We start from the raw sequence: 26,432 nt of genomic DNA, 5'->3' as shown, positions 1-26,432 counted from the left end.
TTAGATGACATCCTAATCTTCTCCCATTCCCTGGAGGAACATCGGAAGCATGTACGCTTAGTCCTCCAGAAACTCAGAGACCACCGGCTTGGGGCGAAGCTGGAGAAGTGCGAATTTGAAGTTCAGCAAATCGCATTTCTAGGATATATTATCTCCCCAGAAGGTTTCCAAATGGAGGGTTCCAAGGTACAGGCAGTCCTGGATTGGGTGCAGCCCACTAGTTTGAAGGCGCTTCAGCGTTTCCTGGGCTTTGCGAATTTTTATAGACGATTTATCGCTGGATTTTCGTCTATAGTGGCGCCCTTGGTGGCACTCACTAAGAAAGGGGCGGATGTTGCTCACTGGTCTTGTGAGGCTAAAGCAGCTTTTGCCCGTCTCAAAAGGGCATTTGTTTCGGCCAAGGTGCTGCGACACCCAGATCCAGAGCGTCCTTTTGTGGTGGAGGTGGATGCCTCTGAGATGGGTATTGGGGCAGTGCTTTCTCAGATGGGAGTGTCTGATAATCGCCTTCATCCCTGTGCTTACTTTTCCCGTAAATTTTCGCCTGCCGAGATGAATTATGACGTGGGTAACCGGGAATTGTTGGCTATTAAGGATGCACTCGAGGAGTGGAGACACTGGCTTGAGGGGGCTAAGTTTGTGGTCTCAATTCTCACTGACCATAAGAATCTGGCATATTTAGAGTCAGCGAAGCGTCTCAATGCCAGGCAGGCACGATGGGCTTTGTTTTTTGCTCGCTTTAATTTTTTGATAACATATCGCCCTGGGTCAAAAAACATCAAGGCTGATGCGCTCTCGCGGAGTTTTGCTCCAATCCAGGAGACCACCGAGGAGCCGTTGCCCATTGTTTCCCCATCATGTATTAAAGTGGGCATTACCCAGGACCTCTTATCATTAGTCCTTAGAGCACAGGAGCAGGCTCCTGCAGACCTTCCGGTAGGTCTTTTGTTTGTGCCTCCTAGGTTAAGACAGCGAGTGTTCCTGGAATTCCATGCCAAGAAGTCGGCAGGTCACCCGGGTATTGCCAGAACTCGGGAGTTGCTATCTAGGGCGGTGTGGTGGCCCTCGGTGGCTAAGGATGTGGATCAGTGGGTTCGGGCATGTGACATCTGTGCCCGAAATAAGACTCCTAGAGGGGTTCCTGTTGGCCCATTACATCCACTCTCTATCCCATCTAAGCCATGGACCCACATTTCAATGGATTTTGTGGTGGACTTGCCCAAATCCTCGGGGATGACAGCCATCTGGGTTGTCGTTGACAGGTTTTCGAAGATGGCGCACTTCGTTCCACTGGTTGGGCTGCCATCAGCCAGACGCCTGTCTGAATTATTTATGCTGCATGTTGTGCGTCTCCACGGGTTGCCACTTGATGTGGTCTCTGACCGCGGATCCCAGTTTGTGGCCAAATTCTGGAGGGCATTTTGTTCCGATCTCCAGATTTCTGTCAGCTTGTCGTCAGGCTACCATCCGCAGTCTAATGGGCAGACTGAAAGGGTGAACCAGTCCTTGGAGCAGTTCCTCAGGTGTTATGTCTCCAAGTGTCAGACTGACTGGGTTGCTCATCTGTCCATGGCGGAGTTTGCCTATAACAACGCGGCTCACTCTGCTACAGGGATCTCTCCCTTCCTTTGTGTGTATGGGCATCATCCTAAGGCCAATTCTTTTGACCCCCTGGACTCCACGCCTGGTGGTTCCTCTGTGGTTTCGGTCCTTAGAGGTATTTGGCGGAAAGTGAAGAAAGCCCTTGTGTCTGTGTCATTAGTGACCAAAAGGGTTTTTGATAAGCGGAAAAGACCCTGCAGCTTCAAATTAGGAGACTTCGTCTGGTTGTCAACCAAGAATTTGAAGTTGAGACAGCCATCTCATAAGTTAGGCCCCCGGTTCATCGGCCCTTATAAGATCACCAGGGTTATCAATCCGGTGGCATTTCAGTTAGATCTGCCCCGTTCTTTGGGTATCAATAAAACATTTCATTGTTCCCTTTTAAAACGGGCGATTAGTAATCCTTCTTCCAGTGGAAGACCTTCCCCTCTTCTGATACGTGGCCAGAGGGAGTTTGTTGTTGAAAGGATTCTTGACTCCAAGGTGGTTCGGGGTCGGCTGTCATTTTTGGTGCACTGGAAGGGGTATGGCCCGGAGGAGCGGTCGTGGGTGCGCAGTTGTGATCTTCATGCCCCCAGACTGATACGCTCTTTCTTCTCGCAGTTCCCCGATAAACCCGGTGGTAGGGGTTCTTTGACCCCTCGTCAGAGGGGGGGTACTGTTAGGGTCTCCTGCCCTGTGCTGCCACGTCGTCATGGCAACCGGGAGACAAGTGCTAGTGGAGTAACCTGAGCGCAGCTGATACTCCGGTTCGGGTCTTTTGCTGTGCAGTGGTTATAGGCTCTGTGCACGGCAGGGGATCCGGTGCTGGTTTTTGTGCTCACAGTCTGTGAGGTCTGAGTGGGGCGTGGACAGCACCTGCTTTATAAGGCCTCTTTTCAGGGTAAGCAGATGCTGCTGAATCTTTGTTGGTTAGTCAGTTCATGAAAGTTAGCCAGTACTGTGTAGCTTTGTATTTGTTTGTTGCTTACTGCAAATAGGCCTGGGGATTTGGTATTACACTCTGCCAATCCAGACCTAGCAGTAAGACTGGAGTCAGTCGTTTAGCTTGCTGGGGTTCTGTTACTACTCTGTGAACTTAGCAAGTTTGCGGCTGTATTCTAAGACTTGCCTGTCTAATCCTGTCTCACTGTGCTAGGTGTCAGGGGTCAGTTTAGTGGCAGTAAGCTAAAACCTGTGCACTGCAAGTGAGAATCAGGATTGTGGAGTCTCTCCTTGTGTCTATCATTCCATCTCTGACCAAGGAGTTTACTGCCACACCCGTTGGTAACCCTTTAGGGTTTTGCTGTTGCCCTTAGCAACAGCATTTCGGGTTCTCTACGTATTAAAACACAACATCTTGCTATTTCCATCTGAGCAGTTCTAATACAAGGGAGATACCCAGTTCCTTAGCCTCTGGGCTTCTCTGTTCACTTTGTGTGTATTTTGTTACCCTATCACCTTCTGTGTACGTTATGTCATATTCCCCAGTTTGTCTGTGAGTCCATTTGTTTTGCATAACAGTTCAAACACCAGTACATTCCTGCAGACACTGGAGTGCATAACAGTTCTGACACCAGTACTTTCCTGCAGGCACTGGTGTGCATAACATATCACCATGATATCTCATTATGGTATGCAATTATTCCAAAATACGGAAAAATCCCATATCCAAAATACCTCTGGTCCCAAGCATTTTGGATAAGGGATACTCAACCTGTATTTGTTTAGTTAATTATTAACATTTACTTATATAGCACCAGCATATTCTGTAAAGTTTTATAATGGGGGCAAAACAATAATAAAACAAGACTGGGTAATAACAGAAAAAGATGTAAGAGGGCACTGCTTGCAAGTTTACGGTCTCTAGAGAAATAGGCATTAGATACAAGAGAATAAGTGCTACATATTGAAAATTGGTCCAATTGAATCTCAGAGGTTATTGGATGACTAAGATCTAGTCACAGAGCAATGATGGCCTGCGGTCAGTTGGCTGTGTGAGTGTAGGAAGTAGAGATGAGCAGTTTGGGTTTGGCTCTTATTGTCAACTTTTCATGAGTTCAGATCTGAAAACGAGGCAAAACGTCATCTTTCATGGATGTCTTGGAACTTCTGTGGCAGAAATACGCAGTTTTGCCTTGTTTTCAGATGTGAATAAACAGAGTCAAATCTGAACTGCTCATCTCTAGTAGAAAGAGAGAATGCTGTATGTAAAGTTATGTATGAGTGGGATACTGTCAGGATCCCAGCAGTCGGGATCCTGACAGATTATTGACAGTGGAATCCTGATGGATCCCGATGGTAAGTACTGGGTTTAGGATGGGAAGGGGTGGGGGAGGGGATCGTCTGTGGGAGGGGAGATTATTAGGATTAGGCTGTGAGTGGGAGAGTTACGGTTAAAATACCAAGATCTGTTGGAATTCTGACCATCAGGATGATGACTCTCGGGATTTCGATACCATCTGGTATGAACTGTGAATAGCTTATGGAGGTTATGTTGGTGATTCTGAAATCTGTTCATCTTTCCTGAAGAGGTGTGCCTTCAGGGAATGCTTGAAGACTAGAAGAAAGTCTTGTGTGAGGGAGGGCATGCCTAAGAATTGGTGCAGCTCAAAAATATGAATGGGAGGGAGTAATGAGTATTGATGAGAGACACAGATCTTAAGCACAATGGAATCTCGGAGATATTTGGAGATAAAAAAGGAGATGTTGGTATGGTTGATAGCCTTATGTGTAAATAGAAGTACAGGTTGAGTATCCCTTATCCAAAATGCTTGGGACCAGAAGTATTTTGGATATCGGATTTTTCCGTATTTTGCAATAATTGCATACCATAATAAGATATCATAGTGATGGGACCTAAGTCTAAGCACAGAATGCATTTATGTTTCATATACACCTTATACACACAGCCTGAAGGTAATTTTAGCCAATATTTTTAATAACTTTGTGCATTAAACAAAGTGTGTCTACATTCACACAATTCATTTATGTTTCATATACACCTTATACACACAGCCTGAAGGTCATTTAATACAATATTTTTAATAACTTTGTGTATTAAACAAAGTTTGTGTACATTGAGTCATCAGAAAACAAAAGTTTCACTATCTCACTCTCGCTCGAAAAATTCTGTATTTCGGAATACAGTATTCCGTATTTCTGAATATTTGGATATGGGATACTCATCCTGTATTTTGTATTGAATTTGTTAAAATACAGACAACCAATGTAAGGACTGATGGAGAAGAGCAACAGAAGAAACATGTTTTTGCAATCTAGCTGCTGCATTCAAAATAGATTGTAGGGGTGAGAGTCTGTTTAGGTTAATACAAGTAAGTAGCCTATTGCAAAAATCAATGCGGGAAATAATGAGTGCTTACATTAGAGATTTTTTGTTTTATGTGAGATATGGGTGTATTCTCGAATGTTTCTTAGATGTAATGTCCAGAGAATAGAAATAGAGCTTGCAAATATTTCCAGTATACAGAACAACGTACTACACGGTGACAGAAGCTGGGCACTGCACGTAATGTTACAGTGTAGCACCCGACTCCTGTCATTAAGCAGGAGCCGACACTGTAGTGACAACCCTCGGCGGGTGACACCCGGGTTCCGGCTGCACCCCTGTTGTGATGCCACTGCCGTGATGATAACAGTAATCTGCTCTGTCTAACGTAGTAATTTATAAAATATTCCAGCAAGGAACTGAGTACTTGATTTCTTGAATACAGTGAGGGGCATATGTAATAGGGTCTGAGTTTGCTGGAGGTGCGGGATGCCGACCGATCTCGGAGATGTTTTTAAAGTGGCATGTTTTGCCTTGTAAATGATTGCCCCTTTAAAAAATCTCTGAGATCTGCCAGCATCCCGCACCTCTGGCAACTCAGACCCTATTACATATGCCCCTGAGCATGATAAACTACAATACTTTTCACTCTGTTGTCTACTAAAGCATGTCAATAATCATTTTTTCCACTTTCCAAGTATACAACGGTAGTTTTCCTGTCTCCGACATATGATTTATACTACTTTAGTAAATTTATCACTGAACTATATTTTCCCTTTTTTTTTGTTCCTTTCAGTTTTGTAAGAAACATAAAATTGTGCACCTTGCTTAGATTGTTATTTTAATGTCATGAAGTTTGATGCATATGAGGTACATGTGCTCATGTTTGTATGGTCTTCCTCCTTGTTCTCGGGGTTTCCTCCCACATCAGAAAACATACTGGCAGGGGCGTAGCCAGAACTTTGTGGACCCCATAGTAACATTTTGAAGGGGCCCCCGTCCCAATGCTTCTAGAGAGACACTTCTCTGGAGCAGTTGTTAATTTTATGCCCTATAATAGTGCCCTAGTTCATTTTCTGAACCATAATAGAGCCTTATTTAATGTTATGCCCCATAGTAGTTCCTTTTATGAATTGCAGTAGTGCTTAAGTTCACCCTATGTCACATTTCAGAGCTGCCAATACACATTATGCTGCACAGAACCCCCAATTAACATTATGATATATAGTGCTCCCCGTTCATATTGTGCCTCATTAAAATGCCCTCCAGTTCATTTTATACCACACTACAATGAGCAGGTCCAGAGGCATACCTGGATATATTGCAGGCCCCAAGGAAAAAGTTTGAAAGGACCCCTACGTACCACTCTATGGCAAAAAATTTATATAACATATGTAACTTTGACAGGGTAGGTGGGCCCCTTTTAGCTCTGGGCCCCATAGCAGCTGCACTGCCTGCTCCTATGATAGCTATGCCCTTGCATACTGGTATGTTGATTAGCTTCTGACAAAAATAAACTGTGGTGTGTATAAGTGTGCATGTGATAGGAAATATAGATTGTAAGCACCACTGGGGCAGGGATTGATGTCAGTGTCTATATAGGGATATAGTTATGTTATCGCTGGTCACAATACCGACGCCTCAAAATCCAGACAGTCAGCATGTCGATTAACAGGGACTATTCCCACTCATGGGTGTCCACGACACTCATAGAGTGGGAATAGAACTCATAGAGTGGGAATAGAACCTGCCCGCAGCACGGCGAGCGCAGGGGGCTCGGTGGCACAGCTCGCCACCGAGCCCGCAGCGTGGCGAGCGCAAGGGGCATCATTGTACTCCCCTGCGGGCATTCTAATCCCCGGGATCCCAATGTCGCTATGGTGACCGGCGGCATCCGAAGCGCCGGTCATCCATACCCAACCCTCTATATATTCACTGTAAAGCGATGGTTAATATGTGTGCGCTATATAAATAACTATAAATAACTATATGAAAGGAGCACAGATATGGTTTTTCTATGTAATCATACACATTCTTTTTTTATTTTAGATATTGCTAAAAGGATGATTATCTTGGGAGAAGACATAATTGATGTTGTCCAAGGATCACCTGTCACTTTTCATGTACAGTTGCAGAAAGAAGATGGTGAAATTGCTGCAAGTAAGAGATGAATATGAAATGCACTCTGATTATTTTATATTTTGATTATAATGCTTCAGCATATGCTGTAGAAAGGTGAAGGATTTTTTTTTTTCTTGAGAAATCATTTTATTGAGGTTTTACAGGGAAAGGCAATAACATGCATGAAAACAGCAATACGGAAACCGTATTCTCAGATAAACATACACTGATGAAAACAGCATAACAAAAATGGAAAGAAGCAGTGAAATAGCAACATAAGAAATCCAGTGTACGGTATTTTGAACTGGAGGAGGGAAGGGGAGAAGAGGGCAGTGTAAAGAAAAGAGCGAAAAGGAAGTGGGGGTATATAGGAGGGGAGAAGTGAAGGAGATTTTTGATGGATACTGTGTATAGCGAAGAACTAATGATTGCGAATACAAGACTCATGAAAGGAAATCTAAGGAGACCAGATTACCGATTGTGTGGTTATTCGTGCAAATAACTAGTGATATGTTCAGGATGGTAGGTGTGTCAATTTGAAGTGTATAGAGCAGAAGAGGAGGGGGGTTCTACCTTCTTCCAACAAGCCGCGATGGAGCAGTTAGCTGCATTGAGGATGTGTTGAATTAAAGCTAGAGTACTTCTGTCACAACTGGGAATAGGCCTTGGTAAGAGGAATTATGAGAGGTAGGATTGGAGTGAAATGCCCGTGATGGAGAGGATTAAACGATGTACAATATCCCAAAAGCGCCTGATTTTAGGGCAGTGCCACCAGATGTGCACAAAGGTTCCCTCTTCTCCACAGCCCGTCCAGCATCTACTGTATCAGACGATTGGGGAAATATAGCTTGAAGGTGCGTAAGTACTAAATACCATCAGTATAGGTGTCAGGGCTGAGGTTATTGTGAACCTGGACTATTACTGGACACTGGGTTTAGTCTTGAGCGCAGTGAGCAGAATCAGGCTGGCTTAGTGAACGATCCGCTCGTCAAGACGTGGCAATCAGGAAGTGTACTCTATGAGGAAGGTGACCAGCTCTGGGCACTGGAACACTGGTGGTGGAAGCCACCAGTGCAATGGGTAGCTGGGTTGTCACCTAATGGAGAGTCACGTGAGAACTGGTGAGTTGACGGAATGCTGGGAGGATCAGCAATGCAGGAAAATCACAGATCACTGGGTGGAATCAGTGTGATGGCTGTCGACGAGGCTGAGGACAACAGCAGTACTTGAAGACGATGCAGAGGAATTTAGCGATACTTGTAGATGAAGCCGAGGACGTCGGCAATGCTTGTAACAGAATCTGAAGACGTCAGCAATACTTGTAACCGAAGCTGAGGACGTCAGCGATACTTGTGGACGGAGCCGTGGACGTCGGCAATGCTTGTAGCAGAAGCTGAGGACGTCAGCAATACTTGTGGACAGTGCCGAGGACGTTGGCAATGCTTGTAGCAGAAGCTGAGGATGTCAGCAATACTTGTGGACAGAGCTGAGGACGTCGGCAATGCTTGTAGCAGAAGCTGAGGACGTTAGCAATACTTGTGGACGGAGCAGAGGACGTCGGCAATGTTTGTAGCAGAAGCTGAGGATGTCAGCAATACAGGTTTCCAAACGCTGGGCAGCTGAGGTAGCGCAATGGGGATTCCGTATGCTGTGCAGTGCAGTGTCGGCACTGCTGGTTTCCCAGTAGCTGTGATGCGGTGGTTCTGCACAATGGATACTGCAATGTTGTAGACAGCAGTGGCAGGTTTTCCGGAAACTATGGTGCGCTACCTTGCACAGCGAAGAACTGGAAGCTGAAGAACCAGCAAAGTCTCTAAGGCCGCTAGGGATATAGGACTGTCCCTCTGGTTTACTGGAGAACTTCCAGTAAGTCTGGAGATGCCAGGATGTAGTGGCAGCGATGTCCCTTTAAATCATACTGGGAGTCAGGAAATGCATGAAATGACAATTGCAAATGCCACTAGGGATATAGGATATTCCCTCTGGATCACTGGGGGACTTTCAGTGAATCTGGAGCTGCCGGGATATAGTGGCAGCGATGGCCCTTTAAATCATCCAGGGAGTCAGGCAGTGCGGGGGATGGTAACTTGCACAGAGTCTATTACCAGCAGGAGATTCTGGAGCTCACTCCAGGCTGAGAGACACCAAAGCACTGACAGCTTGCTAGTGCTTGAGACCTGGAACTTATATCCAGTGCTTACAGCTGAGTGGCTCACTTGATGCAGAAGTGAATACGGATTGGACCCTGGAAGGTCAGCTGACCAGGAACTGTCATGGAGACATCCATGGCTGGTTTTGGAGGGAACTCCGGCGTGGTGTGTGCATAGACAGGCAATAATGGCTACGAGTTCTGAGAACACAGGAAGGCATATCTGGTAACCACTGGACTTGTGAATACTGGCACGGAAGTATAGAACTGCATGAGAATCCTCAATGATTGCTATGCAGGCACACCATGCAGAGACTTACTGAGTTCTGAATTCACACAGAAGATTAATCACTACAGCTGCACTCGTTAGCAGAGAGTGAGCTCAACACACAGGAAACTCATGATACTGGTCAGCTGTTTATTCCAGCCAGCAGAAAACATGTAGGTTACAGGACAGATGGCAGAGGTAAGTCACCAGATCATATGATTTTAGTCAGGATCGTGACAATAGGCCCTTAAAATTATTTTCCCGAATCCTGACACAAATAGATGACTTAATGGCAAATTCTCAAGTTTTAGCCCAGTTCTCTGGCTCCAGATTCTCCCCAAGGTCCCCCTCCCAGGCCAACTTGTACGGTTCTTTGGGCAGTTGGATGTGGGCAATCAGAAGACTGTAGAGAGTAGCTATAAGACCTTTAGATCTGAGTGGTAGAGACTAAATGTTTATAATGAAGTATAGGCCGGTCAAGATCAAGTGCCCAAAGTTGAGGTATAGAGGTGATGGATTTGGAGATATTGATGGAAATCTTGAAAAACCCCACTTTTTTGTTTGAATTCAGCGAATCAAGGATTTCCAACATGTTGGATTTCCCTGATTGCCTGACCCAAGCATCTACAGAACGGGGAATTGCCAAATGTATTGGCCCCATACATCAATCTGCCTGGCTCCCTTAATGTGCACTAGCGTTCCTTCCTGTGGCTTTCAGATGCAATACATTATTTCACACCTAAATTACAAAATAAAAATAATTACAGCTAGTGGGTAGGGTGCCTGCAGAAAAGTACATTTGAAACCATTTTTCTCTTACGTCCTAGAGGATGCTGGGGTCCACATTAGTACCATGGGGTATAGACGGGTCCACTAGGAGCCATTGGCACTTTAAGAGTTTGAGAGTGTGGGCTGGCTCCTCCCTCTATGCCCCTCCTACCAGACTCAGTTTAGAAAATGTGCCCGGAGGAGCCGGTCAGAGCTAGGGGAGCTCTACAGAGCTTCTTTAGTAAAGTTTAGTTTAGAGTTTATTATTTTACAGGGAGGCTGCTGGCAACAGCCTCCCTGCTTCGTGGGAGTAGTGTCCGCCCTGCAGGGTTTGAGCCACTATCTCAGCTGACAGGACACTGAGCTCCTGAGGGAATCGAACGTTCCCCGCCACAGGGGATCGCTCACCCCGGCAGCATGCCGCCACCCCCTTACAGAACCAGAAGATCGTGGCAAGTTAGTCCCCGGACCCCCTTGCAAGTGGTGAGCTGGTGTGAAGATGGCAACAGGGTATGGAGCGCAGTACTAACTGCACTCCGGGGCTCAGCAGTACTTTGTGCGGCGCTGTGAGAGGCGCCCTGAGCCAGCGCCTACACCCTACACTAGTCACACAGATTGTCGGGGTCCAGGGATCTCAGCCAGCATTAATCCTCAGGCCAGTATAATCCTATGAAGAGCTGGAAAACAGCGCCATTAAGGGGGCAGAGCTTCTCCTCAGAGCGGACCCAGCAGCGTTCAGCGCCATTTTCCTGCCTGCAGAAACGCTGTCAGTGATGTGCAGTCCCTCCACAGCAACTCCAGCTATCTCTCACGAAACCAGTGGGTTGTAGAAGGGGGGGGGGGGGGGCTGTATAAAGACTGTGTAACCTATTAAGGTGCACATTCAGTGCTGGTTTAGGGTCTCCCTATACCTGGAAAGCGCTGTGTGTGTGGGTTGGCTCCAATCTCTGTCTCTCTTGCCATTCTTGGGGGTGAAACTCTGTCTGTACTCGTGTGTGTGTGTGTGTGTGTGTGTGTGTGTGTGTGTGTGGTGTCTGTGGTCCCCATTAGCAATGTCCAGAGACTCTGTGTCATATGCTGCAGAGGATATGTCCTCTCAGGATGATCCCATTCCATGTAATCAGGGTTGCACTGTTGTAGCACTGATACCTGAATGGTTATCCTCTATCAAATCCATGATTTCTCAGATTTCTACTAGGGTTGCACAGAATGAATCTGCAACTCAGATTTTATAGAACTCTATGGCAGTTTGGTCCGGTTCTGTTACCTCAGGGCCCCCCTCAGGAATTTCCCATAAACGCGCTCTTGCACAGATTATGCAGGATGACACGGATACCGATTCTGACACGGCAGACGGTGCTGGGGATGTGCTTAGGGGTGCCGCATCTCTTGCTAAAGGGGTGCAGTTGATGATAGAGGCTATAAGGGATGTGTTGAATATTGCAGATACAACACCTAAACAGGTTGAGGAGGCTTACTTCACTAACAATAAGAAAGCCTCGCTAACCTTCCCTGCGTCCAAATAATTAAATGCTATATTTGAGAAAGCATGGGAAAACCTGGAGAAAAAATTCCAGATCCCTAAAATGGTTCTGGTTGCTTTTCCCTTCCCTGAGGAGGACAGGAAAAAATGGGAAAACCCACCCATAGTGGACGTGTCTATATCCAGACTCTCTAAAAAGGTGGTTTTACCTGTTCCAGGATCTACCGCCTTAAAAGACTCGGCTGATCGCAAAATTGATACTACGCTCAAATCCATATACACGGCTTCAGGGGCGATACTACGGCCTACTATTGCCTGTGCATGGATTTCCAAAGCTATAGTAAAGTGGTCAGGCACGTTACTTGAGGATTTGGATACTATGGATAAAAGTGACGTAGAATTGTTTTTACGTAACATTCTGGATTCTGCAGGATTTGTGGTGGAATCCATGAAGGACCTGGGTTTGATGGCTGCAGGAATTTCTTCCATGTCTGTCTCAGCTCGTTGAAGACTGTGGCTGCGCCAGTGGTCTGCCGACACGGAATCCAGGAGAGGTGTGGAGACCATACCCTACACAGGTCAGGCTCTCTTTGGGGAAGCGTTGGATGCGTGGATCTCCACGGCTACAGCGGGTAAGTCACTTTTTCTTCTCTCAGCTGCACCTGCTGCAAAGAAACCTTTTCCTTCAGCGGCATCACAGTCCTTTCGTGTTACTAAAACAAGAAAGGCCAAACCGTTTAACACCTTCTTTATAGGAGGTCGGCTAAAATCCAAGAAACCTGCTGCTGCAGGTTCCCAGGAACAGAAACCCGCTTCTGGTATGCCAAAGTCCTCAGCATGACGGTGGACAGCACTGCCTGCAGGTAGGTCCGGTGGGGGCGAGACTCAGACATTTCAGTCACGTCTGGGTGTCGTCCGGCCTAGATCCCTGTGTACTAGATATTGTATCCCAGGGGTACCGGCTGGAATTTCAAGATCTCCCTCCTCACCTGGATCTTCAAATCAGGCTTGCCAGCTTTGCCGGCAGACAGGGCTACCCTACAGGGAGCCATCCAGAAGCTGGTGGAGACACAGGTTATTGTACCAGTTCCTCCCCAGATGCAAAACAAAGGTTACTATTCAAACCTTTTCATGGTACCAAAACCGGATGGTTCGGTCAGGCCCATTCTGAACTTGAAATCACTAAATCCCTTTCTGAGGGAGTTCAAGTTCAAAATGGAGTCTCTAAGGGCAGTGATATCAGGTCTGGAGGAGAGGGAATTCCTAGTATCCCTAGATATCAAGGATGCGTACCTCCATATTCCGATTTGGCTGCCGCATCAGGCTTATCTCTGATTTGCTCTGTTGGACTGTCATTTCCAGTTCCAGGCCCTGCCATTCGGCCTCTCCACAGCACCGAGGGTATTCACCAAGGTGATGGCGGAAATGATGGTTCTCCTCCGCAGACAGGGGGTGAACATTTTTACATATCTGGACGATCTGCTGATAAAGGCATCGTCCAAGGAGAAGCTGTAACAGACCATAACTCTCATGACCCAGCTTCTCAGGGAACATGGTTGAATCCTGAATCTTCCAAAATCTAATTTGGAATTGGAACCAACCAGGAGGTTGTCCTTTCTGGGACTGATCCTCGACACGGAAGTGCAGAGGGTGTTTCTTCCAGAGTAAAAAGCGTTGGTGATACAAACAATGGTCCGGGATGTCCTGAAGGCAACCAGGGTGTCGGTTCATCAGTGCATTTGCCTTCTGGGGAAGATGGTGGCTTCTTACGAGGCTCTGCAATATGGGAGGTTTCACGCTCGGTCCTTCCAACTGGATCTCCTGGACAAGTGGTCGGGATCCCATCTACACATGCACCAGAGAATACGTCTGTCGCCAAAGGCCAGGATTTCACTCCTCTGGTGGCTGCAATTACCTCACCTTCTGGAGGGCCACAGAATTGGGATTCAGGACTGGATCCTTCTAACCACGGATGCAAGTCTCCGGGGCTGATGTGCAGTCACTCAAGGGGAAACCTTCCAAGGAAGGTGGGCAAGTCTGGAAGCCGGCCTGCCGATAAACATTCTGGAACTAAGAGCTGTCTACAACGGTCTTCTCCAAGCGGCCCATCTTCTGAGAAATCGGGCCATTCGAGTGCAGTCGGACAATGTAACGACAGTGGCTTACATAAACCGACAGGGCGGAATGACGAGCAGAGCTACAAGGGCAGAGGTAACAAGAATCATCCTGTGGGCAGAAAAACACGCATTGGCGCTGTCAGCAATCTTCATTCCAGGAGTAGACAACTGGGAAGCGGACTTCCTCAGCAGACACGATCTCCATCCAGGGGAGTATGGTCTCCATCCGTTGGTGTTCAAGGAGGTAACAGATCTTTGGGGCGTACCCCAAATCGACAGGATAGCCTCTCGTCTTAACAAGAATCTTTGGCGGTATTGTTCCAGGTCAAGGGACCCGCAAGCAGTGGCGGTGGATGCCCTAGTGACTCCATGGGTGTTCCAGTCGGTGTACGTGTTTACTCCACTTCCACTCATTCCAAGAGTTCTCAAACTCATAAGCGGAACAAAAGTTCAGGCAATCCTCATTGCTCCGGATTGGCCAAGAAGAGCTTGGTACACTGATCTTATGGATCTACTGCTAGAAGAGCCGAGGCCTCTTCCTCTTCGGGAGGACCTGCTGCAGCAGGGGCCGTTCGCCTATCAAGACTTACCTCGGCTATGTTTGACGGCATGGAGGTTGAACGCCAGATACTAGCTCGGAATGGCATTCCGAACAAGGTTATTCCTACCCTGATACAGGCTAGGAAAGGAGTAATGTCAAAACATTACCATCATATTTGGAAAAAATATGTATCTTGGTGTGAATCCAAGAAGTTTCCTGCGGTGGAGTTTCAACTGGGACTTTTTCTCCTCTTCCCGAAAACAGGTGTGGATATGGGCCTGAGGTTAGGATCCATAAAGGTTAAAATTTCGGCCTTATCCATTTTCTTCCAGAAACAGTTGGCTGCCCTCCCTGAGATACAGACTTTTTTGAAGGGCGTTCTGCACATCCAACCTCCCTTTGTACCGCCTACGCGCCTTGGGATCTTAACGTGGTCTTGCAGTTCCTCCAGCCGGACTGGTTTGAGCCTCTACAGGAGGTTGAGGTCAAGTTTCTCACGTGGAAGGCAGTCACTTTGTTGGCCCTAGCTTCTGCTAGACGTGTGTCAGAGTTGGGGGCTTTGTCATGTAAAAGCCCACACTTGGTCTTCCATGAAGACAGAGCTGAGCTTCGGACACGTCAGCAGTTTCTTCCGAAGGTTGTTTCGGCATTTCATATCAACCAACCTACTGTGGTGCGAGTAGCGGCTGACTCCTCAATCTCATCAAATTCCTTAGATGTTGTAAGGGCTCTAAAGATCTATGTGAGGAGGACTGCTCATCACAGGAAATCGGACTCTCTGGTTGTCCTGTATGATCCCAAGAAAATTGGGTGTCCTGCTTCTAAGCATATGATCTCTCGCTGATCAGGTTCACTATCCAGCATGCGTATTCTATGGCAGGCTTGCCGTGTCCTACGTCTGTTAAGGCCCACTCTACTCGTAAGGTGGGTTCTTCCTGGGTGGCTGCCCAGGGTGTCTCGGCATTACAACTCTGCCGAGCAACTACTTGGTCTGGGTCGAACACATTCGCAAAGTTCTACAAGTTAGATACTTTGGCCTCTGAGGACCTCAAGTTTGGTTAATTGGTTCTGCAGGAGCCTCCGCACTCTCCCTCCCGTTCTGGGAGCTTTGGTACATCCCCATGGTACTAATGTGGACCCCAGCATCCTCTAGGATGTAAGAGAAAATAGGATTTTAATTACCTACCGGTAAATCCTTTTCTCGTAGTCCGTAGAGGATGCTGGGCGCCCAGTGCTTCGTTATCCCGTAATAGTTCAGTACTTCTTAGTTCTTAGGTAAGTACTGTTTTGTTACTTGGTAAGTAATCCTGTTCAGCCGTAGCTGATGTTTCAAGCTAGTTAGCTTGGTTTGCCTTGTGTGTGAGCTGGTGTGAATCTCGCCACTATCTGTGTAAAATCCTTCTCTCGAAGATGTCCGTCTCCTCGGGCACAGTTTCTAGACTGAGTCTGGTAGGAGGAGCCAGCCCACACTCTCAAACTCTTAAAGTGCCAATTTCTCCTTGTGGACCCGTCTATACCCCATGGTACTAATGTGGACCCCAGCATCCTCTACGGCCTACGAGAAAAGGATTTACCGGTAGGTAATTAAAATCCTATTTTTCTCCATACTGTTTTTACTGTTGTCCACCTGATTGCCTGTGACTTGCAGTTATGAACAATTGTGAATGTCTAATTGTGAATGTCTTGCTGGAGATTGTTGGAGTGTTAATTCGCTGCTTTGTCTCTTGTTTAAGACGAGACCTTTTGGAAGTCTTAATATTTTCCTGTTGGACTGGTTTGCATAGCAATGTTGGCAGCAACTGTGGTCAGACTACTTGTATATTGGACTTGAGAAATCAGTGATGCCCAACAGAACGGGAAGTGGAGGAGAATGTCTGTTGGATCTTAGGGTTGATGTTTGGACTCTGAAGTAAGGCTCCGTTAGGTGGAAAAGGTAGATAAACTTATATACTAAGGTCCAAGAGCCCCTGAGCAGGAGCCATGAGAGCTGAATTATGCCGTAGGCTTCAGCTAGCAGCCGGGACAAGGCGATGGTGAGCAGAGTGCATAATACTGACTTCTGTAAGGGAGATGTTGCTGGAGGAGCTTTGAGAATAGTGGTTAGAAAAATGTAAGGTAACCCTAATGCCAGTAAACTGGTTTTATTGGACAGAGGAATATCTGTAATGAATTAGACCATGTAATAAGCCTCCAGAACCGTAACAGGCCCATTTCCTATAGAGCCAGGTATGCTTACCAGTGGTTAGAGGCCTCCAGGACTTCATCTTGGGTAGTAATGGCTTAAGTCTACAGAATATATAGGACACAAATCTGGTCTAACAAATAAACACTACAAATAGAACCACAGGCAATATTCAATATTAAAGCTAGTGGATGCTACTGTAAACAAAGTGACTTATAAATACTGATGTATCCATGACCTGATATAAATGTTTCTAAAATCCACATTGTACAATAAAACCTATATTTTATACCACCATTGAGTAGAAAGTAATATTCATGTATCATCTATGCTTCTCTCTGCACTTTTCCTTACCAAGGCACAAAAGGTAATAGCAATTTAGAACTCTGCATTACTCTCATTTATGACTTTCTTTTTGTTCCATAATAGAGAGCTGTAAAATGTAAAACCTACACTGTAACTGTATTGTAATATATGCCTGCATGCTCAATTGTGTTTAAAATCGGCAAATTGACATCAACATTTAACACTCTTCACTTTGTCTTCACACACCATTAATAATCTTTACATATACTGTACTTTATTAAATATAAGAAATTAAAAAGAGACAAAGACTTAATTTTCACAATGTGAACTTAGACATTGAAATTTTCTCATGCTGAATGGCTCATGTAGTATACATTTCATGTAATTGTAGATTACCATGGAGGATACTCCAGGCCCTCAATATTAGGCCCTTGAGAGGTTTCAGATAGAGTTGATAAATGTACTTTATCCACCTGCAGATTGTTCTCACTGCGTTGGAATTTGTGAAATCCAAATACTGTACACAGCAAATTAAAATGACATTTGACAAAAATGTCTTTCAAACATAACCAAAGTTTGAGCAAGAAATGTTTGCTCCCTGGGCACTGAGAATTGTAATTATACTGGAACTTTTTTTTGTAAACCTTTCATCAATGCTGTTGCGCCCCCTACAGCTTGTCTTGTCTGTGCCTTAGGCTCCTTGCCATTACCAACTCTAGTGACACCTCTGCATAAAACTAACTGACAAAAGGATAATATGCTGCAGGTGGCAGGTCAGTTACCAGTGTAAGTTGACATATACTGTATAAAGGTATCATGGTTGGTGTAGCAGTTTACATTACTGCCTCACAGCCCTACGGTCATTCGTACAATTCCATATCAAAGCACTATCTGTGTGAAGTTTGCATTACTCTATGTGTTCACATGGATTCCCTCCAATTGCTCTGGTTTCTGACAAAAAAGCAATCCTATTGTGTATGTTTGTCCATGTAGTAGAGAATATAGATTGTAAGTTCCACTGGGACAGGATCTTGGGCAAATTATTTCAAAGAGGGGTTTAAAATTCTTGATTTTAGAGTGAGTGAGGCCAGCCCATGAAGAGGGCATAACTAGCACTTAAAAAGCTGTAGTCAAGCAATATACGGCCCATCTGGCCCCTGATGATGAATAGGCCCCACTAAGACCTTTATGTCAAGCAGCCTCCAGCATATCACTCAACTCTGTTCAAACCCATGATGTAAAGTTTAATGAAGATGTGATGTGTGTTTTCCACTTTGGAGTCTTATAGAATGTGCATGGGACTATAGATGTCTGCATTCCCACCAATAGTGCTGGTTCAGGCCCACAGATTTATGATTGATGTAAACTTCATGACATGGTGGATTAGACTACCTATAGACAAGAGGACTCAATGCAATTAGACTCTTAAAGGTTATAGGTGGTACAAGACTAGTAAATGATATATACACTCTAATAGAGAGTGTTATACAGTAGGGAGGACTGGGGCTGCAAAATTGTGCTTTGGGGCAGTGGCAGCTGCTGCCCCTGGGCTGTAGTGCCAACCACACAGTGTATGGTTGAAGGGAGGGTGGAGCAGTTATCACATATAAACATAAATGTTATGCTGTATGTAACATATATGTGCTGGCTGGTTATCCCAGGGATCGGCAGCACTATGTGTATCACAGCCGCTGCTGCACCCGGCACTCAGCATGGCTTCTCTTCTCCTTCCACTGTAAGCCCAACCCCAGACTCAAATTGGCTAGCTTCATAGGATTCTGGGGGTGGGCTTATAGTGGAAGGTGAAAAGAAGCCTAATTCTGAGTCCGGGGTGCAGTGGTGTCTGTGATACACACAACGCTGCCAATCCAAGTTTAGCAATCAATGTAGTGTTCGTTAGTTGCTCTAATTCATGCTCCAACATTCTCACGACAGTACACCAAAACACTCACAGACAATAATAAACGCCACTCAAGAAGAGACTGCAGTAGATCAACAACAACACGGTTGTGAAACGCTAATATGCCAATGTCCTCAAACCATACTGAGGTTTTTGTCCAGTGCTGCCACTGCAAGCACATGGTGGCGAGTTTGCAAATGTAATTGTCAGACCTATGTGTCCATCTGTGTCTCCTCTATGTGTGTGTCCATAGGCTACGACTTTAGCTGCAAATGAATCGGTTTTATGCATGTATAAAAGCGCAAATGCAGCACAATGTACCTCTTCTGCTGAAGCCAATGGCTTGCCACAAGCTGCTGTTCAGAAGTGACGTATAAAACCTGACTTTAATATGTTTTGCAATATAGACAGTGAATTTCTCCATCATGCTGTAAGATTTGGTAGCTTTCATCAGCAGAGGCTTCCCCGTACCTGCTCTGCCCTCATATACAGTATGTCCAGACACCCTCACTTGGTTGCACTTTTCTTTTATCTTTGGCACAGTTTCTAGGGCCCCAACCACTATATTTCTCCTGTGGACCCTCCATGCCCCAGTCCGAGACGGCTCTTAATTATTTTTCCTTTGACTTAAACCTACCCTCACATTCTGGCATGTCTCATATGTTCTTCATTGCTCCGGGCACTAGAGTTCCATGCTACGCGTCTGGTGACAGGTGAGAGCTATGTGCATATGATATTTAACGTAGCTAATTATTCCATGAATTATGTATCACATGTAAATGCAGGAGTGCAGTGTAATATACAATGGGGTTAATTCAATTAAGATGTCTTAATTCCAGGAACTCTCTCATCCTACTTGCTGGTTAAATCCCTTCAATGCTTATGGTGACAAGGATACCGAGCATAAAAATTTGGAAAGCAGAAGTGCAGTTACTGCTTTTTTCTGATGATAACTGCAACTCTCTATATTTCTTGCCTATGATCATCTACTGCGGGCCCAGTGACATGTGGTGGGGTGAGGCAGGTGAGGCAGAGCCTTTCCTGTCATACCAACGTATATATTCTAGGGGTTTGATTATATAAAATATATGAAAAGTACAAATAATATGTTAGCAATATCTTCTTTGCATTATTCAAATCATTTATACAGTCAAAACTCAATAGTAAAAGGTCTATAGGGCACCTGCTTATCTTTTCTGCACATCTCTCATCAAAACTCAACAAATTTCCAGCAGTATACACTGCTGCACCTGTGTATAATGCCCACATGAACCCTTTGGCTCTTATATTGTGTGTAAATCTGTCTCGGGTACTAGCTAGTACCTCCAGAGCCATTTACCTCACCGCACATCCCTACTGCCATACTTCACTGAATATACCCAATCTCGTCTGATCTTGAAAGCTCAGCTGTGGTAGGCCTGGTTAGTACTGGGATGGGAGGCCACCAGGGAATATCAGGTGCAGTAGTAATATATACCAACAAACAGCAGAAGTAACAGAGTTGCCTTCATCTTTGGACATCTACTTTTGACAAATATTAATTTAATTCTGGTCCAGATTAATGCAGTTGATTATGATATGTGGATTTATATAAAATACAGTTCATGAACTCACAATCATGTGGTTATTGATCTATGGACCTCATTCAGTTTGCCAGAGTCTACTTGCTGCCGGAGAGGAGGGGGCCCCATGACGGAGGCTGCATGCGGGTCCCCTCCTCTCTTAAAACGCTCCTGCCTGCAGCAGATTAAATCTGCCAATATGTGTGATGTTAAAGGGTATACTAAATGATTGAATATGCGTATAGTAATAGCGTATTCTCATACAGAGGTGGACGTAGTGAACACAGCAGCTGCTGTGTGTAAATATGCTACTGCTGCAGGACAAGTCTTGTGTTAATAGACACCTCCTATATGCCTTTGTGATCTGCTGCTGTGATCCAAGTACGCATCATTGGATCACTTGTAAGAACATCAGCAATCTGAGTAACCCTCAGGTTACCCAGAATGTCATCTCACAACAGTAGCCGAAGCCAGTAAATCTGTGGTGAAAGACACGGACACTGGCCTCATTAGTCCCAGAAAACTGAGACGACACTCCCCCATTTTCAGGAATGTTCTCCGGCACCACTCTGACCCCACCCCCATATGTCTGCAGCCTGTCAAGTAGGTTGCAGCTTCGAGGGCGTTGCGTGCAATGACACAATACCTGTTCTGCAAATGTGAACGGACAGTCCTCCCACCATCGGAGTTGTATGCAACCGTCGAGTCCAGAGTTCACTAAATATAACTTGTAAATAATATGTGCTATTTTTAATACTGATAACCCACCTATTTCCTACTTGATCACATGCAGCCACACAGAGAGAGGCCACAACTGGTGTAACCACAGCAGACTGATACCTGATTTTCTGTTAATAAAAACCTGGAAAGCTGTTAATTTAGCAGGTGACACCTTAATTGCACAACTCCATCACTGTGTTACCTACACCTGTATGCACATTGGCACTGGGACTGTCCAGTAGAGATTCAGGATCTGAGTCAAAGACGTGCCCTAATGCCACGGCAGCTGCGAATATATACAGAGCAATTGTGCAAAAATCTGCAAATGCCGTAGCTGCCTGGATCTGTATTGAGACGCCCACTGGCACCTTTGTGATTCTCAGCAGCTGCGTACAGAGATGCAGTGTTGGTCGCAGATCAGTCGATTATCAAACTTCTGACTGGCCCGATGGTCACACAGTATGGCACAGGGAGTAAGATTGCAACTGCATACCGGATTGCAGTCACCGGACAGTCAGGCATGACATGCCTACATTTCTGCCACCACTCCTCATAACCGCCCCTCAAACAGCCCCTGTCAATCACTTTTCAAATAAATCCTCTCTGCAGCCGCCTTCACAACACCATTGCAGCACATGCGCAGTCCAGCTTAGATGTATGCCAGGCGGCCGACAATCGCTCAACTGCATAAAATTTGAGTTTGCGTCCAATTTTGAATCTGGTTTTAGTGCCATTTCTCTGTCTGCTGTCTGGTTGGCGTAGTATAAGCGATCTCACGTTTTGTTCCATAATATACCATATATTCTTGATTGGTTTCATCTCTGGAGAATGCATAACATATGGACAAAATCAGTGTCATGTTCATCAAACATGGGCAACTACACATGTTCTTTGTATGGGGGCATTCTCGCTCTGGAGACACCCCTCCCAACAGCAAAACAATGATGCAACATGGAGAGTTGATGATCCCTCATTACTATTAAATAGTGATCAGAACTGACCTTACTAAAGGAATAGCTGCACCCAGTTTATTGCAGGAAAATGTGGTCCACAGCATTACAGAGCCAAAAGAACGCTTCATGTTTGGAAACAAGCACTCAGAGCTGTAGAATAGGTTTGTGCCATACAGTATGTGCACTGTTCTGTCTGCTAAGAACATAATGAAGGATGAGTCATACAATCATATCACCGTACTCCACTGCTTGACAAACTGTTACCTTTGCCCTTTTCATTGCGTTACTGGTACACTGCCAGTGTGGTTTATACACTACAGCCTGACTACAGATGTGTCCAAAATACACTGTGGCTCAAGTCCCGCCAAATGATGTGCGACAATCTCAGAGTGATGATTGAACTCCTTGCGGACTCTCTGCATGGAACTGAATAGGGCCACACTGATTTGTCAGTTTGCCGGCAGCTTCCATGCTCTGGCCAATCAGGGCAACCTGATTAAGGGCTTAATTCAGACCTGATCGTAACAGCAACTTTGTTAGCAGATGGGCAAAACCATGTGCACTGCAGGGGGGGACAGATATAACATGTGCAGAGAGAGTTAGATTTGGGTGGGATGTGTTAAAACTGAAATCTAAATTGCAGTGTAAAAATAAAGCAGCCAGTATTTACCCTGCACAGAAACAAAATAACCCACCCAAATCTATCTCTCTGCACATGTTATGTCTGCCCCACCTGCAGTGCACATGGTTTTGCCCATCTGCTAACAAATTTGTTGCTGCGATCAGGTCTGAATTAGGCCCTAATTCCGCAAGGAGTTCAACCATCACTCTGAATCTGTCGCTCATTGCGCAGTACATTTATATAGCAGCTGTACAGAAAATTATTTTTAATAATTAATATGATAAAAAAGATCCCCCCTCCCCCTTCCCCCCTCCTATTTTTTTCCTTTACTAGCACTAAGCTTAATCAGACAGGGCTAGTGGAACCATAGAGGGCAAATGTGCAGTCTCTAGGGTCCCTCCATCATCATTCCACCAGCCCTAGACAGTTGGCACCAGGGCTGGATCTCAAAGGGGAGCGGGTCTGCAAATGAAAAAAAAAAGTGCGGGTCCCCTCTCCTGGCTCCAACCAGCCTAGTGCCAATAGCACTAGGGCTCTACTCCATACACCTGGTCACATTGGGGAAGAAGGATATGTTATTTTTAATATAATATTGTTCTTCACAAGTGAACTACTGGTCCCAGCAGGCCTGCCAGAGCAGGATGGCATGTGTCAAACCACAAGTTCTAGCATGCCGGGCATCAAGGGCACACTGGCACCAGTAGCCCAACTGTAAAAAATATTAAACAAATGACAGGATACACACACCATAGGTTAAAATATTTTATTAAATAGATTCCCCCCCCCCCCCCCCCCTTGAAGACACCCTCATTTAGCCCTTTATTGCTCTCTCAATCACAGAGGAAAGGTCGCTCACTCAGAAATTGTTGCAAATACAGAAAATTTAGCCGCTGTATACTGTATAAGAAAATAAATCTAAACTATTAATTATTAATAATAATAATTGCAGTAGTAGTAGTAGTAGTGATAGTAGCAGTAGTAGTAGCAGCAGCAGCAGTAGTAGTAGTAGTAGTAGTAGTAGTAGTAGTAGTGATAGTAGTAGTAGTAGTAGTAGTAGTAGTAGTAGTAGTAGCAGCAGTAGTAGTAGTAATAGCAGTATTAGTAGTAGTAGCAGTAGTAGATGCAGTAGTAGTAGCAGCAGTAGTAGTTGTAGTAGTAGTAGTAGTAGTAGCAGCAATAGTAGTAGCAGAAATAGTAGTAGTAGTAGCAGCAATAGTAGTAGCAGCAGTAGTAGTAGTAGTAGTAGCAGCAGTAGTAGTTGTAGTATTAGCAGCAGTAAAAGTAGTAGTAGTAGCAGCAGCAGCAGCAGTAGTAGTAGCAGTTGTAGTAGTAGTAGCAGCAGCAGTAAAAGTAGTAGTAGTAGTAGCAGAAGAAGCAGCAACAGCATTAGTAGCAGCAGTAGTAGTAGTAGCAGCAATAGTAGTAACAGTAGTAGAAGTAGTAGTATTAGTAACAGCAGTAGTAGTAACAGCAGAAGTAGCAGCAGCAGCAGTAGTAGTAGTAGTAGTAGCAGCAGCAGCAGCAGCAGCAGCAGCAATAGTAGTAGTAGTAGCAGTAGCAGCAGCAGTAGTAGTAGTAACAGCAGAAGTAGCAGCAGCAGCAGTAGTAGTAGTAGTAGTAGCAGCAGCAGCAGCAGCAGCAGCAGCAATAGTAGTAGTAGTAGCAGTAGCAGCAGCAGTAGTAGTAGTAACAGCAGAAGTAGCAGCAGTAGTAGTAGTAGCAGTAGCAGCAGCAGCAGTAGTAATAACAGCAGTAGCAGTAGCAGCAGCAGCAATAGTAGTAGTAGTAGCAGTAGCAGCAGCAGTAGTAGTAGTAACAGCAGAAGTAGCAGCAGCAGCAGTAGTAGTAGTAGTAGTAGCAGCAGCAGCAGCAGCAGCAGCAGCAATAGTAGTAGTAGTAGCAGTAGCAGCAGCAGTAGTAGTAGTAACAGCAGAAGTAGCAGCAGTAGTAGTAGTAGCAGTAGCAGCAGCAGCAGTAGTAATAACAGCAGTAGCAGTAGCAGCAGCAGCAATAGTAGTAGTAGTAGCAGAAGCAGCAGCAGTAGTAGTAGTAACAGCAGAAGTAGCAGCAGTAGTAGTAGTAGCAGTAGCAGCAGCAGCAGTAGTAATAACAGTAGTAGCAGTAGCAGCAGCAGCAATAGTAGTAGTAGTAGCAGTAGCAGCAGCAGTAGTAGCAGTAACAGCAGAAGTAGCAGCAGCAGCAGTAGTAATAACAGTAGTAGTAGTAGTAGCAGCAGCAATAGTAGTAGTAGTAGCAGTAGCAGCAGCAGTAGTAGTAGTAACAGCAGAAGTAGCAGCAGTAGTAGTAGTAGCGGCAGCAGTAGTAGTAGAAGTAGTAGTAGTAGTAGTAGTAGCGGCAGCAGCAGTAGTAGTAGAAGTAGTAGTAGTAGTAGCGGCAGCAGCAGTAGTAGTAGTAGTAGCGGCAGCAGTAGTAGTAGAAGTAGTAGTAGTAGTAGCGGCAGCAGCAGTAGTAGTAGTAGCGGCAGCAGTAGTAGTAGAAGTAGTAGTAGTAACAGCAGTAGTAGCAGAAGCAGTAGTAGTAGTAGTAGCGGCAGCAGCAGTAGTAGTAGTAGCGGCAGCAGTAGTAGTAGTAATATTAGTAGTAGTAGTAGTAATGAAAAAAGTGGTCTCCACTCTCTAAGCTCAACCAGGACTGGTATATTTATATAACTTGTTGCACAGTATAGATAAGGAAATAAACAAGATTTAATCAGATTAAAATATACAGTAGTCTTGTAAGTGTCATTTCACTACAGTGGCTATTTGACGCATGCGCTCTGTCATTTAGGAAAGGCGACATTGGTGGACAGAAAGTAGTATTACACTCTCCCGCTTCTTAGTACGTTACACTGCCACTGAATACATCATGATATGTCCAGGTGCGCCATAAAAGACATATTCGATATCTGTATGGTATCGCTTTATGGTTTTCTTGTTGCGCCTAATTTCTCTAACGTCCTAGTGGATGCTGGGAACTCCGTAAGGACCATGGGGAATAGACGGGCTCCGCAGGAGACTGGGCACTCTAAAAGAAAGATTAGGTACTATCTGGTGTGCACTGGCTCCTCCCACTATGACCCTCCTCCAGACCTCAGTTAGATTTCTGTGCCCGGCCGAGCTGGATGCACACTAGGGGCTCTCCTGAGCTCCTAGAAAGAAAGTTTATTTTAGGTTTTTTATTTTACAGTGAGACCTGCTGGCAACAGGCTCACTGCATCGAGGGACTAAGGGGAGAAGAAGCGAATCTACCTGCTTGCAGCTAGCTTGGGCTTCTTAGGCTACTGGACACCATTAGCTCCAGAGGGATCGACCGCATGGAACTGGCCTTGGTGTTCGTTCCCGGAGCCGCGCCGCCGTCCCCCTTACAGAGCCAGAAGCAAGAAGAGGTCCGGAAAATCGGCGGCAGAAGACTTCTGTCTTCACCAAGGTAGCGCACAGCACTGCAGCTGTGCGCCATTGCTCCTCATGCACACTTCACACTCCGGTCACTGAGGGTGCAGGGCGCTGGGGGGGGGGGGGCGCCCTGAGGGCAATATATGACACCTTGGCTGGCAAATCTACATCATATATAGTCCTAGAGGCTATATAGATGTAAAATTACCCCTGCCAGTATTCCAGAAAAAGCGGGAGAAAGTCAGTTGAAAAAGGGGCGGGGCTTCTCCCTCAGCACACTGGCGCCATTTTCTCTTCACAGTGCAGCTGGAAGACAGCTCCCCAGGCTCTCCCCTGTAGTTTTCAGGCTCAGAGGGTTAAAAAGAGAGGGGGGGCACAAAATTTAGGCGCAATATTGTATATACAAGCAGCTATTGGGAAAAATTCACTCAATATAGTGTTAATCCCAAAATTATATAGCGCTCTGGTGTGTGCTGGC

General features: G+C 45.5%; 1 protein-coding gene and 1 pseudogene across 6 annotated transcripts in view; both read left to right on the top strand.

The window, feature by feature from the left end:
* Window positions 1-26,432, top strand: part of MORN1 (MORN repeat containing 1) — a 1,300,694-nt gene that overhangs the window by 449,696 nt on the left and 824,566 nt on the right. For all 6 annotated transcript variants that reach the window (XM_063943076.1, XM_063943075.1, XM_063943078.1 and 3 more), the window contains exon 8: window positions 6,920-7,030. In XM_063943076.1, the coding sequence (XP_063799146.1) occupies window positions 6,920-7,030 (111 nt within the window). The remainder of the gene's footprint in view (window positions 1-6,919; window positions 7,031-26,432) is intronic.
* On the top strand, window positions 20,057-20,175 carry LOC134968075 (5S ribosomal RNA; annotated as a pseudogene).

This window comes from Pseudophryne corroboree, chromosome 10, assembly GCF_028390025.1.
Source record: "Pseudophryne corroboree isolate aPseCor3 chromosome 10, aPseCor3.hap2, whole genome shotgun sequence".
Classification (NCBI taxonomy): Eukaryota; Metazoa; Chordata; class Amphibia; order Anura; family Myobatrachidae; genus Pseudophryne; species Pseudophryne corroboree.
The sequence above is the reverse complement of the archived record's forward strand: the minus strand, read 5'-3'. Positions and strand labels throughout refer to the sequence as shown.